Source organism: Desmodus rotundus, chromosome 1, assembly GCF_022682495.2.
Source record: "Desmodus rotundus isolate HL8 chromosome 1, HLdesRot8A.1, whole genome shotgun sequence".
Taxonomy (NCBI): domain Eukaryota; kingdom Metazoa; phylum Chordata; class Mammalia; order Chiroptera; family Phyllostomidae; genus Desmodus; species Desmodus rotundus.
In genome coordinates, this window is record NC_071387.1 from 29,401,410 (window position 1) to 29,414,522 (window position 13,113).

Consider the following 13,113-nt stretch of genomic DNA (forward strand, 5'->3'; position numbering starts at 1 on the left):
GCCCAAGCTGCTGCATGATTCCTGCCACCCTGTCCTCTCCTGGTCAGAAAGTCTGTCACAGGCTAAGATATTACTCCATACCCAACACTGAAAGCCCTCTCTTTTAATTTTTTTAAAGCCAGCCACTTACACACTCTGGAATTGCAGCCGTTCGTGTGCCAGTTACTGTCAGCCCCCTGCATGGCTCACGCCCTGGGCCTGGGACCCCTGCCCAGAACGGAGATGTGGGCAAGGAAAAGGGCCTGTCAGGACTGGAGAGCGGAGCTGCCGTGGGATTGTCCCGTCAGCACACACTCCCCGGGGCCAGGCCTGTGCTGGGGTCTGGTGCCAGTGCTGAGGGCACGGAACTCAGCAAAAGGCCAGGGAGCTCCCGCCTGTGAGGGTGACAATCCACAAAGGAGGAGCAAATACGTGTCACTGGGCCAGGCAGGGGAAGATAATCCCGTGGGGAAGAGCGACATGCAGACAAAGCGGCCAGAACATGTGACCACGAGGGCTTGTCTTGTTTTCCAGTACATTCCCTGGCTGGTGTGGGGGTGTCACAGTTGTTTGCTGAGTGAGTAAGTGGATGGAGGAAGGAACGTGGGAGTTTTATATGACTTGTACATGTGCCAGAGACAGGTCAAGGGGTGGGGAGGGACAGGAGAGAGGTGAGGGTGGCCCTGAAGGCCCAGCTGAGGCACGTGTGCTTTCTCCTGGGCTCCCGGGAAGCCACGACAGCACAGAGAGGGAGCATCCACATGGGGCTCCTGCTTCCGCCAGTGGGATGCTCTCAGCAGTTTACAGAAAGGAATTTTTCTACATCTCTGACTACTGGGACTATTCGAATCATGAATGGCCTCTTGTGAAGCAGACAGAATGCTGGCCTGACCTTCTTGGTGCAGTCTGGGTGCAGTCCTTCTCAGAGCTTGGTGCAGTTCCCAAGGAGGGGTCGGTGAGGACCGTGGACCAGTCACTCCACCTGCCCTGGGCCTAAGTTCTGAGCAAAGGTGCCCTCCCAAGGACAGCTCTCACGTCACCTCCAGCCCTTTGTCCAGAGTTCAGCAATGGCCAAAAGAATTGCAGGAGGGCAGGCAGGCAGGCAGAGTCCGTCTTACCAGATCAGAGAGTAGGTGAAGCCCAGGATGGAGCTGACCAGCCGGAACTCCGATGAGAGGCAGGCAAAGAAAGGGAAGTGGGACAGGCCGACTTCAATGCCTCCAATCAGAAGCACAAAGGCTGGAAGAGACAGGGCCAGAGATGCTGTGAGTGCCTCTTCTCACGGGATCAGATGAGTCCAAGGGAAGCTATGGGGCTTTAAGCTGACTTGCAGTCATGGACCTCAGGACCCAAGGAGATGAGTGGACATGCCCCAGCTTAGTAAAGGAGAAATGCAGGAATGTCTTTCATTCATTCATGCAACAGACCCTTCCTGGTACCTCTTCCATGCCAGGCACTGGGCTGACTATGGAGATGAAGAAGACCTGCTCCCTACCCTTGATTGTCTCACCGTATAATGGGAGGAAACAGACAACATAGAAGAACAAACAAGAATCACTGAGAGAAAACTGGTTGGACAGAGAGGTTTGGAAGTTGTCATTTTAACGATGGTTGAACCTGTAGATTAAAGTTGCTACTTCAGGGAAAGCATGAGGCATGGAGAATGAAGAGGCCCCAAACCAACGGCCAAAGAAGGCCTGTTCTTTGAGGGAGTATCAGCCATGGCTACGATTCGAGAGGTTTTTAGGGTGGGTAGTGGTGAACCTACTTTGAGCCTTTGCCCTGCTGTGTCTAAAGGACCTCTGAATCAAACTGGGAGAAAGCCCCCACAAACAAGCTTTGATGTTGGACAAGTAATAAGCTGGGAAGAACACTGAGTTCACCAAGCTTACCCCCGATCCCAGATCACCCCTGCCACGCTATCTCTGAAAGCAAGAATTTCCACCATTAAATTCCCAACATAATGAGTCAGCCCTGGTACCTTGGGCCCACTGCGGGACCTGCAGGGGCTGGTAGCCTTCTGAGAACAAGAACATGACCTTATTGGCTGTGGCCCCAAAGGCGAGTCCATAGGACCATCGGTTACTAAAAGTGCCCACGAAGTCCAGAGGTCTGTGAACAAGAGAAACAGCTCATGAGGCCAGACGGCGGCTCTGAGACACCCCCAGAGTACCAATCCCACCCTGAGGATGCATGACTGGGGAGTGAACTGTTCATTTCAACTGACACTTCCTTAGGCCCTCTGCTGGAGCTAGGCGTTCCGGATACTGCAGTGAGGAAGACAAAATTCTTTCCATTGAGATGCTCCAAGTCTAAGAGAATGTAAACAAGGACACCATAGCCATGCCAACAAGCAAAACAGGATGAGTTTCATCTATGAGAGACACAGGTAGTATGACTCGAGATACCAAAGAGTATGTCCCAGACAGGCGTCGGAGAACTTGCCCTGCACCCAGCCAAAGTCTGTGAGAGTTCTTTCCAAAATTCCTGGGAAGGCTTGGGTATCATTGGCTGTGCTGGTTCATGCAATCACACCTTCCTAGCCACAGCTGACTGAACTATGGGTGACCACCTGACTTTAGATGAGCCAATCAGATGTCTGGTCTTATATTTTGGACTTGTGGCCCTCAAGACATGAGCCAATCAGCTGTTAATATTCTGTTCTAGAAGGTCATGCTAAGTTGGGATCAGAATCAGTGCTAGAGGCAAGCTGAGGCTTTGGGAAGTGGAGATCCTAAGTCAGGTGGCAGAGAAGAAAATGTAAAACAGCGTGGAGGGCGCCCCCGTGACACAGACAGGCAGAAATAGAGAGGTCAGTCTCCCAGATTTGCCCATCTCAAAAGCTCCAATTCCCGTAAGTCCAGCCCTGAAGTTTCTGTAAGATCCCTGTAACTTTATTAAAAAAATCTATCTTTTCCTTTTCTGTAAACAAGCTTTACTGGATATCTGTTTCTTCTAATCAAAAGAGATTTGTCTACATGGGAGCAAGCAATTGCACCCGGGAAAGAGAGGAACGGCTTTCCCCGCAAACTGCCATCCAAAGCAGGCCTCAGTGAGAACTCGGGGCGGTGTTAAGAGCGATCTCACCTTCCTGAGCCATTTGTCTCTCTTCTCGTCACCTTCAAGGATCAGCTCAAGGAGCATCTCTTCTCTCAAGCCTCCCTGACCACCCACTCCCAGTCAGGCATGCCTTGCGATGGCCTCGTCCGTGTCCCCTCAGTACAAAGTTCATGTCCATGTTTCCCACACCTTCCTTAGTGTTAGCACTTGTTCCCTAAACCATAAACTCCTCTGGGGCAGGGACCTGGCACAGGAGCTTGAAAAGATTAGTCGCTCACTGCACATTCATAGACACGCACTTCGTTAAGTTGAGCTGGATTCTAATCCAACTCACCGGTAGTACTTAAGCGCTCTCTAAGACTCAGCTTCCCTGTATTTAAAGCAGAAGGGAAATCTCTGCTCTGCCGAATCACAGAGCCATTCTGGACTGCAAGTGAAGAAAGGCTTTCTAGGCTGTGGAATGCCACACACGTGAGAGTTGACTAATAAGTGAAGACGGTCAGCCAGGACTACTCAGAAAATCAGAGGTTTTGATGGCCATGGAGTAAGTGAATATTACCATTGACCATTTCATTCAAAGCTGTTTAACGTGGCCCATATAGAATTCCCACTTCTTAAAAAGTCAGGCACCAGGCCCTACGTGCCAAATGCTCAGGGCAGAGTCTGAAGATCTTCCTTATCCACCAGCCTCAGTTTCTCTCTGTGTCCCAGCCAACGTGGCTTAGACCAGGCATCCTGAGGGGGGTGGGGGGGGGCTGACTGCTCCAGTGGGTAGTATCAGAACGAGTGTGCTACTCGGTGCTGGCATCACAGTCCTTCCACACTGCAGTTGGATTGCCCTTGTCCGGAAGCCCAGGTCACCTCTAGCCTTGGTCCTGACTTCCTGTCCTCCTCACCCTTCTCCAGAGGCCAAAGCTGAGGTCTCAGAATATCCACGTTAGGTTAAGGTTAAAACACTGGGGGAATCAAGCAAGTATCAACCAAACCTGTGTTAAAGCTCCTGTCACTTATTGAGCTGTGTGGCCTTGGGCAAGTCACTTAACCTCTCTGAGCCTAAGTTTGCTCATCCATTACATGAGGATAATAACCTCCACCATGCTGGGCTGGCAAGAGGGTTCATTGAAATAAAGTAGGCAAAGCAAATGGTTCAGTGCCTGGGTCATAATTCCTGTACAATAAATGTTAACTGCTTTATTACAATTATGAGAAATATTAATAAACATTAACAATAATGATGAAGAGTAAGGTCTAATGAATGATTTAAGATCTATGAACAATTAGATCTTAAGGGAAAATGTGGTAAGGGGTGCAGAGCTCACAATGGCAGAGCTGGAAAGGCCCCGAAAGCTCCCTGGCCCAGCACGCTTTCCTGGAGCATGACTCACGGTGCCAGCCCAAATAGAAGGCTCGCTGCTGTCAGGGACAGGGAGTTCTCTCTCCTGCTTCCCGAGGCAGCCATAGCCCTGGTGTGGGAAGGCTTTTCCCATAGGATCAGGGCCTCCTTGAGATGTTTTAAGCCCATATGAGCAGCCTTAGGTGCTTGGGGCACAATGGCTTGGAGACCAATTCTGAACTCTCAGAGCTTGGTTTGGGTTGGGGGAGGGAGGGGAAGGGCTGTCCACAGTGAGGCAGAGGCGGGTGGGGGAGGCAACTCAGAGTTGCCCCGGCCTGACAGTTGGGGTTGGCCCCAGTCACTGGGTGCCGCAAGCTGTAGTGACCAACCCTGGCTCAACTCACATGATGATTCCAAAGTGGTCGCCCAGGAGGTAAGAAGTGTCATCTCTCTGTCTGCAGTGCTCCCGTCTTTGGAGAAAGGACAAGACCAAAATGATGCACAGCTGCGGGAAGAAAAGATGAGAGGGTCACTGGGAATACTCGTCCTCGGCACAGACTTGGTCCCTGCTCTGAAAGAGAACGTGTGGGTGAGCAGAGCGCTCAGAATGAGTGTACCCCTCCAACACCAGAGGCATGGAGCTGGCTGCACGCACCCCGGAGCTTCCAGAATGTTTTGTAATGAGCTTTCCTTTGGGTTGCTCACGACAGTTACTAGTCTCCCACAGACTGGCTGGGAGGGGAGTTCTTTGACTCTCAGTTTCCTCATCTGTAAAAAGGGGATAATAACTGTCAGGTTGCACATCCCTTTTGCTTTTTTCCTGTGGATTCAGTCATTTGCTCACATACTTGAGGTCCTTTTCTCTCTACCTTTACTAGAGACATCTTGAGACCTGTCTATACTTGCTGACTCCATTTCTTTACTTCTCACTTGCTCTTCAAGTCTCTAACCTGGCTTCCACCCCATCACTCCACGGGCACAACTCTGGCCAAAGTCACTAATTGCCTTCTTGTTGCTCCATCCAATGTAAACTTGAAGTTCAAACCTGGCTTGACCCTTCAGCAGCACTTCTCAGTGCTGGCCTCCTCCTTCTCTTAGAAACACGCTTCCCTAGGCTTCCACACTTTTTTCCATTACTTCCCAGTCTCTCTTTCGTTAAACCATTCTTTATCCAACCATGAGATTTGGAGTTCCTCCTCCAAAGGACCACTTGTCTTACTACCCGATCCTCTCCTCTGCAGTCTGCTCCATGTCCATGCTTTCAATGGCCACCAATACACAGAAAACTCACAAACTTGATCTTAAACTCAGACCTTGTCCTTGAGCTCTGACACTGTTCATCCAAATACATAGTTGGCATTTCTTTTTGATGTATTGAAAGCTTCTGGAATTCAGTATGTCTTAAATGAAACTCATGATTTTCCTCCCTGCCTTATTCCTTCACCCACCCCAAACCTGGATCTCTTCTAACTTTCCTGAACTAGGGAACGGCAGATACCACCGTCCTCCCAGCTGTGCAAGTCAGAAACCAGGGTCATCCTCAACATCCCCCTCTCCTTAACCTCTCTATCCAACTCCCCACCAAGTCCTATTGTTTTTACTCCCAAACGTTTCGAGTTGACCATCACCTAGGATGAGCTAAAACTGCCTCTCACTCACCTGGACCTCTACAACCATCTCCCCACTGGTCTTCCTACCTCGTCTCTTGCTCCCCTCCAACCTAATCCCAACAGTGCAACCAGAGTGATCACTTCAAAACACAAATCTGATCACACTACGCTCATGTTAGAAACACTCCATTACTTCCCATTGTGCTTAGAATAAAACCTCCTTTGCACAGAGCCTCACAGTGCTCCTCCTGGCCTGGCTCTGCCCACCTGCCTGGATAGCTCCACCCCAACTCACTCCCGCCAAACGGGCCCTCTCAGTTACACTCTCCAATCCCCGGACCACCATACACTTACACACAGCCTTGCATGCGCTCTGCCCTCTGCCTGAAATGCTCTTTACTGCATCTTCCCACAAACTCAGCTCGTCGTTGCTTCCCCTAAAAGCCAGTGTCCCTGACTCTACGGCCCTTAAAAGACTTCTTCTGCCTGTGTTTTTAGTGCATAATGTAGGAGAGCAAATACAGGACATTTAGCAGATTTCTCTCTGCTACCCTATTCAGGCCCCTTCAGGAGCCTGTGCCTAGGAGCAGCCCGGTGCCCCTCCCCGCCCCTGCCCTCACTTACTGATGGGATGAGGGAGTAGTGGAGGAAGAGCTCCATGTCCACAGAGCCAGCACAGGTGTCATTTAGCCGTCTTGCCCTGGAAAATGGCCAGAAAACAGACACATGATCATCCACTGGGGCAGTCGTCGAGCCTTCAGTCTTGACCATCGTTGTCAGGGGCTTGGCCTGGAGCCCACGAGTTACGTCTAACCATGAGTCGGAAACATCCCAGAAATGGAGGGGTGGGGAGAGCTTAAGCTGTCAGAAATGTGACGAAACTGTAAAAGTCAGACTTCGGCTTTTAGGAAGGTCAGGGGAGTACATACATCAGTCTCCCCATCCCATACAAGAGCACCAGATGTTGTTTTTTTAAAAAGAAAGAAAATATGGCCATATTTGAAAGTAAGATGGAAATCTATCAGGGACACAGAAACTACTAGAAGACCCTGAGCAATGGAGAGACACTGGGACTAGATCAAAGAGAAAAAGCATCAGCCAACATGGCTACAGACTGCGGGGCCACTCAGGAAGCGCTCTGCACCCAGACTGCAAGGGCTGAAGCAGGTGGGCTGCCGGCAGCCCACAGAATGACCGACTGGGGTTTCTCAGGTACCCAGGTGTCCTCCCAGCCCAGCTGACCAGCCGGGGCAGTGGTATGGGTATCTCCAGGAGCAGTTTGATGGGTCACTCAGAGAGAGGCAGTGCCCAGATCACCGGTGGCACCTGGGAGGGACCAGGAGTTCCGGTGTCCAGAGGCCAGCTCCTGAGGTGCCCCACCTAGGGGCACATCCCACCCCCACGCCACTGCCCAGAAAGAGGCCTGAGTACTGGCAGCAGCCAGTACCTGTCCCAAAGCCCCTGGGGAAAGTTCCATCACAAAGATGAGCACGCAGCCAGGAACCGTCAAGCAGCTGGGGAGAAGGCACACCACAGAAGGGAGCCCGAAATTCAACAGCTAGGGGAACGTACTCCTGAGGAAATAAGGTTAATATGACACAGAGGAAATTCTCTATAAGAAGGGTAAATCTAGGAGGAAATAGTGGGGTACAAAAAGCAACAGCAGGCAAAGAAGTTAACAAAACTTACTGTTAATACTGAGCACAAAATTTTAATTATATATTTATATGTAATAAATAAATGTATCATATAAATTTATATCTATATAAATGATATAATATAGAAATAGTTATATATACATATTCATATAATATATTTATATTTATTTATATTATTTATAATATAAAACATAAGTTTATTCATAAAATAATATAAAACATATTCATATTCTTTGAATAAATTTATGTTTTTATACATACATGTAAACCATTTTCAGAAACACAAGTACTCAAAAGACCTTCTCTGAAACAAATGTTGGAGAAAATTTTCAAGGAATAAGAAAAATAAGCCTAGACAGAGAAGAATTTAAAAGCAACAATGAACAGAGAAATTACTAACACACATTGTGAAATATCTAGAGAAGGAATTATGGTGAAACAAAATGTCTGAAGTGCCAATTTAGAGGCAAAACCCCCGATGACACCCCACGTGGGAGGAGGGCGGGGCGGGGAGGACAGGCGTGGGGGCAGAAGGACACAAGAAAGGGCCAAGTTCTCCTTGCATTTAGGAGCGGATGCAGAGAGCTGGTTTCTCTTTTTGGACTTTGTAAGAAAAATATAATTCTAAGTAACCATATTAAAAATCCACAGTTAACTACTGTAAGAATAGAAACAGGATGTAAACAAGTGTATTTAAAACTATAAAGTGTATGTGAAAGAAGGATCAATCGCTTCAACAAAGTACAGGAAGAGGAATAAATGGCATAAAGATTGAAAGAGAAGCCCCACAGGAACAAAAATGTCCAAAGAATAAGCCACGAAGAAAGAATATCCAATAAATTCTTACTGAATATATAAATATAGACATCCAATAAATTCTTAAATTTTAAAGTAGTAATAAAAGTAGGAATTAAAATGAAATGCTGTCTTATCTATTAAATTAGGAATTATTGAAAATACTACCCAGCATTCCCGAAGGTTAAGACAAGTTGGCATTCATTTACCGATCACCAGAGTATGAATTGGTATCGTTATTCTGAGAACTGCTTTTGTAACACATACACCAAGAACTTGTAAAATCTAGCCATTTCACTTGCAGGAATTCTACTTCTAGAAAATGTAAGTTGAGGAAATCACGGTGGAATGTGAAGATAAGTATTGATACTCGAATGCCAAGATTCCCTCCCATGCAATCTCTTCCTCACGTGAGTGTATAACATTTTAAATATAATATATGCTCATTGTAAAACATTCAAAATATTTACAAATGTAGAAAGCAGTATATAAAAGCTCTTTCTCCTCCCATAATTATAATCTATATAGTTTTAAGCAAGTGTGCTTATAACTTATAGAGTTTTAAGCAAACATGGGATCAGACTAAACTCAATTTCTTCGTTTAATCGATAAAGAAAAGGAAATTCACTTTAAAAAGGAAAGGCAATGTCTCACATCAGCATTGGACTTTTTGGACGGGTGACCCTGCCTTCATAGATTCGCTGCTTAGGCTCAGGGGACCCATGGGTCTCAGCTCAGCCGCTTGTGAATTGAGAAGGTCGGACTGCTTGGGACTTAGCACACCGTCCCAGCAGCCAGCCCACGGTTTAGCAATGTCTTTTTATGGGTCTGTGTCCCCACCGGATGGGCAGCTCCTTGGGGGCCTTCATCTCCCCGTGCCCACCTCCTGGCCAGACATGTGGCCACAGCAGGTGCTCACTAATATTCCCTAAGTGTCTGGGTGGGAAACTGGCATTTCCCAAGGGCCTGCTGTGCAGCCAGCTATCCGCTAAGGGCTGCCCTCTCGTTAGCTAAGTTCAGCCTCGCAGCAGCGCTGGGAGAAGCACTATTATCATCCCGTTTCACCAGTGAGGAAACCGAGGCACCAGACGATCCGGAAACTTGTCCAAGCTTACCCAGCTAGTGAGTGGGGAGCCGAGACTTAGACTCTGGCCAAGTGGAAGATCACATAAGTAATTCCCGGTTGCCACATTCTCTGGCTCGTCACCGTGATTTCCTCTTCCAGTGGCCAGGGCAGTCTGAGCTCTCCTGGAACAAGACTCGAGGGGCGCAGGGACTTGGGAAGGTTTAGGAGTGAATCTGTGTGCTGGGTCATTTGTGCACAGCATGGGAATTCCACCAGGGAAAGTGAATTTCTTTTTACAAGTGAAATGCATGAGGAAATGACAGGCAGCCTGGAGGAGGGGAGCGGAGGGGGGAGTATCACCAGGACAAGGCTGCCGTGTGTGGACAGTTGCTGGAGCCAGGTGACGGGAATGTGGGTTCCTTCGACTAGTCTCTCTTTTATATAAGCTTGTACACTTCCATAATAGAAAGTTGACACTTTAAAAATACAATGAAATTAAGTCCACGATTATTATAAAGCCCACACAGGCTGCCTGCCACCTTGCTTCTTCTTCTGTTTCTTCCCAGCTCCTCTATCGCCCTCGGCCCGCCTCTGACAGCCTTCCCAGACGTCATCTGTGCCCTTCTGCCTGCCTCTCCCTCTAATTGCCTGCTGCTTTGTCTCTGCCTGTCACTCTCTGTGACTCTGAGAATCAGGCGAAAGGTCTACAATGAAAGACACACACAGACACCCTGGTTTTATTCCCTTTTCTTCCAAGAGACTGTCTTTTCTCCAGGTCCAAATCTCTGTTTTCTCCTTTGCCGCAACCCCTCCTGCCCATTTTGACCTTGCTGTACAGCCAGGAAAGGTCAGCTGTGGTCAGACCCTCCTTCAGAGGGCGTGTGTAGGATGTTTTCATGCTTATGTGGGCCAGATGTGGGGGCGGGGGGTGGGGTGAACGATATACTATTACCAAAAGGACCCCCCCTTTCTCTCTGGGCACCCCCTCACCTACTAGGTTCGCCTTGCCCGCCGCCAGAGGAAAAACATCTCTCAATGCCAGATACAGGTGAAAAGGAAAGGAATTATTTATTTAAAAGTTATACAGACTTAGAGTAATGATTTAATGTCTTCATTAAAATACTAAAGTCCTTTAGAATACCCACAGACGCACACAGTCCTTCCTTCTCCCTCTGCCCTGTCTGGGGTAGAAGTAGAAGTCTGTGATTCAGGCTCCGGGCACCATCAGCTGTGTCGCCACCACGGGATCCCCATGCTGCCAAAGCCGCGTGGTCCTCTCTCCCTTCTCCACCAAAGCCACGTGTTCTCTCCTGGCATGGCTGCCACTCCTGGGCTTAAATCCAGTGCCAGTCTTCCTCTGCAGCCCCATTTCCAACTCCTCCCACAATCAGTTACACCTGCCAGCATTCCTGTATTCTTCCAGCTTTACTGGGCTGCCATAGTAAGTCCGGGCAGGTGTGGCCCCATGGCATGGAGCCAATCATCTCCAAGCTCTCACGCAGGGGCTGTAACCGGGGAAGTTGCTTCCCAGTTACATCTTGGGTGGAAGTCACTCCCATCTCCCTGGCTCAAAGCATGGCCACAGCTACTTAACATATCCATGAAACCAGTTGAAGGTTATAGATATGTTAAATGACCGTGCCAGAGGTTAGCTGCACAGCTGTTGCTGTACAAAACAGCTCTGAATGGCCCTGCTCCATGTGTCCCTTCCCCCAGCTCAGGCTTGAGGGGATGAGGACATCCTATATATATTTTTCTAATATTTCCTGGACACCTTGAGTTCTGGACCCCATTACAAATCCCTATTTGGGGCCCTCTTCTTGGCTGCACTTGTTAGACTCGGATCTGCCCAGAGGCAAAAGCCTGGCATTTGGAGTCAGAGGCCTTGAGGTCTTGGGGGAGTCACTTCCCCTCCTGAAGCCCTGGTTGCTTCGCCTATAGAATGGGTGTGATGCCTTCACTTCCCTAGATCATTCCAGAATAGATAGGAATGGTGCTTTGTGAACTGAAAAGTACCGCGTGTGCTGATTCTCGGCCCGCTTCCACCTCCCTATATCTACCTCCCACACACACTGCTGCACCAGGTGGGAGTGAGGGCTCCAAGCAGCAGCCTGGCCCCCGGAAGACCCTGGGAGCCTCTGTGTACCAAGGAGCTGGACACCCTGGCTGGCTGCCCTGGCTTCACCAGTGAGCGGCTGGTGAACCATCTGAGAGAGACAGAATCAGCTTGGCCAGGTCGGGGCTGGGCCGTGGGACCTTCCCCTGTGCAGAGCTCCGGCCCTGCGGGGAAAGAACAGCGCTTTACAGTTTCCACAGCGTTCTCATCCCCCGGGGCTCGCTGGGTCCTCAGCAAAGGTTCACAGAGAGGCTGCCACCAGCCCACAGTGCAACGCAAACACAGGCACTAATTTATGCTTTGAGGATCACAGATGAGGCACTGATTGGCCTTTCGGGTCTGGCCTGTCTTTCTTCCGTTTCCTCCTCTGGGCCCACAAGTCTGTTGACCATCCTTTGCCTTGACCTCGCCCACTCACTCTGAGCTTACTGTACAGAGGCACAGTCAGTTCCAGGTGGGTGCCCTCCGCTAGAGGGCGTGCGTGGGGTGTTTCACGCACGTCTGAAAAGTTCGGAGAGAGCTGGATGAAGATAAAATAGTGATTGAAGAAGGCAAAAGCCCACTTTCTACTCACTCCCACGCTCAACTGTCCAATACAGCAACATTTGGTTTCATTTCTTTTCACTTAATAAAATAATAACAACAACCACCATTTATTGAAGTTTTGCCACGTGTTAAACTAAGGTCTTCATGGTTATCACGTACTTAACTCTTCACAGCTCAGGCAGCAGGGACTATCATTCCCACTTCATGGATGAGAAAACCGAGGCTAGGAGAGGACACTTCCAAAGTCACTCAGCTAGAGTGGCAGAACTAGAATTTGAACCTTGTTATATTTCCCAAACGGGAAACATACTCACGCACAAAAATTACATTCAGACATTGAAAAAGGTTCTCCGTCTGCGGTCCCTGGAGAAGACGGCGACCCCTACCCCTCTCTGGTCGGTCAAACCTGAACGAGAGGCTCAGGCCCGAGCCCTGCCCTGTGAGAAGGGCCCTGACCAGCTGCCAGCCCATGTCCAGGGAGACGACCAGGATGGAGAGGGTGTCCTGGGAGGGAGCGATGGAGGCCTGGGGCAGGGGGTGGGGGTGCGGTGCTGACTTCAAGTGAATGTCAGGGGCGCGGGGGCCACACGGGCATCACAGGGAGCTGTGTCCTTGGGTCCAGCCCAGGCATTTCTTCGAGTCCAGCCCATGAAGCCAATCGCTTCCCTCCTGGTTATCGCCTTTTGGATGTCCCCCGGGCCCTCCAGCCCAACATGCCCCAACTGAACACCCCTCCAATCTGCTCCCCCTCTGGGGTCCTCCCCTGAGGAATGGTCCCAACATCCACCCTTTAGTCTGAGCCAGAGATCCAGAGTCACCCTCAACTCCCTCCTCTCTGAGCCATACCCACACCAAGCCCCGTCGGTCCGACCTCTCCAGGCACAACCAAATTCACATGTATCTCGGCCCCGACAGCCACCCCCTTAGTCCAGGCTTTGCAACAACAGCCT

The 13,113-nt window shown here is 49.5% G+C and overlaps 1 protein-coding gene across 1 annotated transcript in view; it reads right to left on the bottom strand.

The window, feature by feature from the left end:
• The window catches only part of LOC112304380 (stimulated by retinoic acid gene 6 protein-like), a 32,155-nt gene that overhangs the window by 17,840 nt on the left and 1,202 nt on the right, over nt 1-13,113 (bottom strand). The window contains exons 2-5 of the mRNA XM_045195287.3: nt 6,607-6,682; nt 4,777-4,877; nt 1,961-2,091; nt 1,098-1,218 (exon numbers count right to left, since the gene is read on the bottom strand). Of these exons, the coding sequence (XP_045051222.2) occupies nt 1,098-1,218; nt 1,961-2,091; nt 4,777-4,877; nt 6,607-6,682 (429 nt within the window). The remainder of the gene's footprint in view (nt 1-1,097; nt 1,219-1,960; nt 2,092-4,776; nt 4,878-6,606; nt 6,683-13,113) is intronic.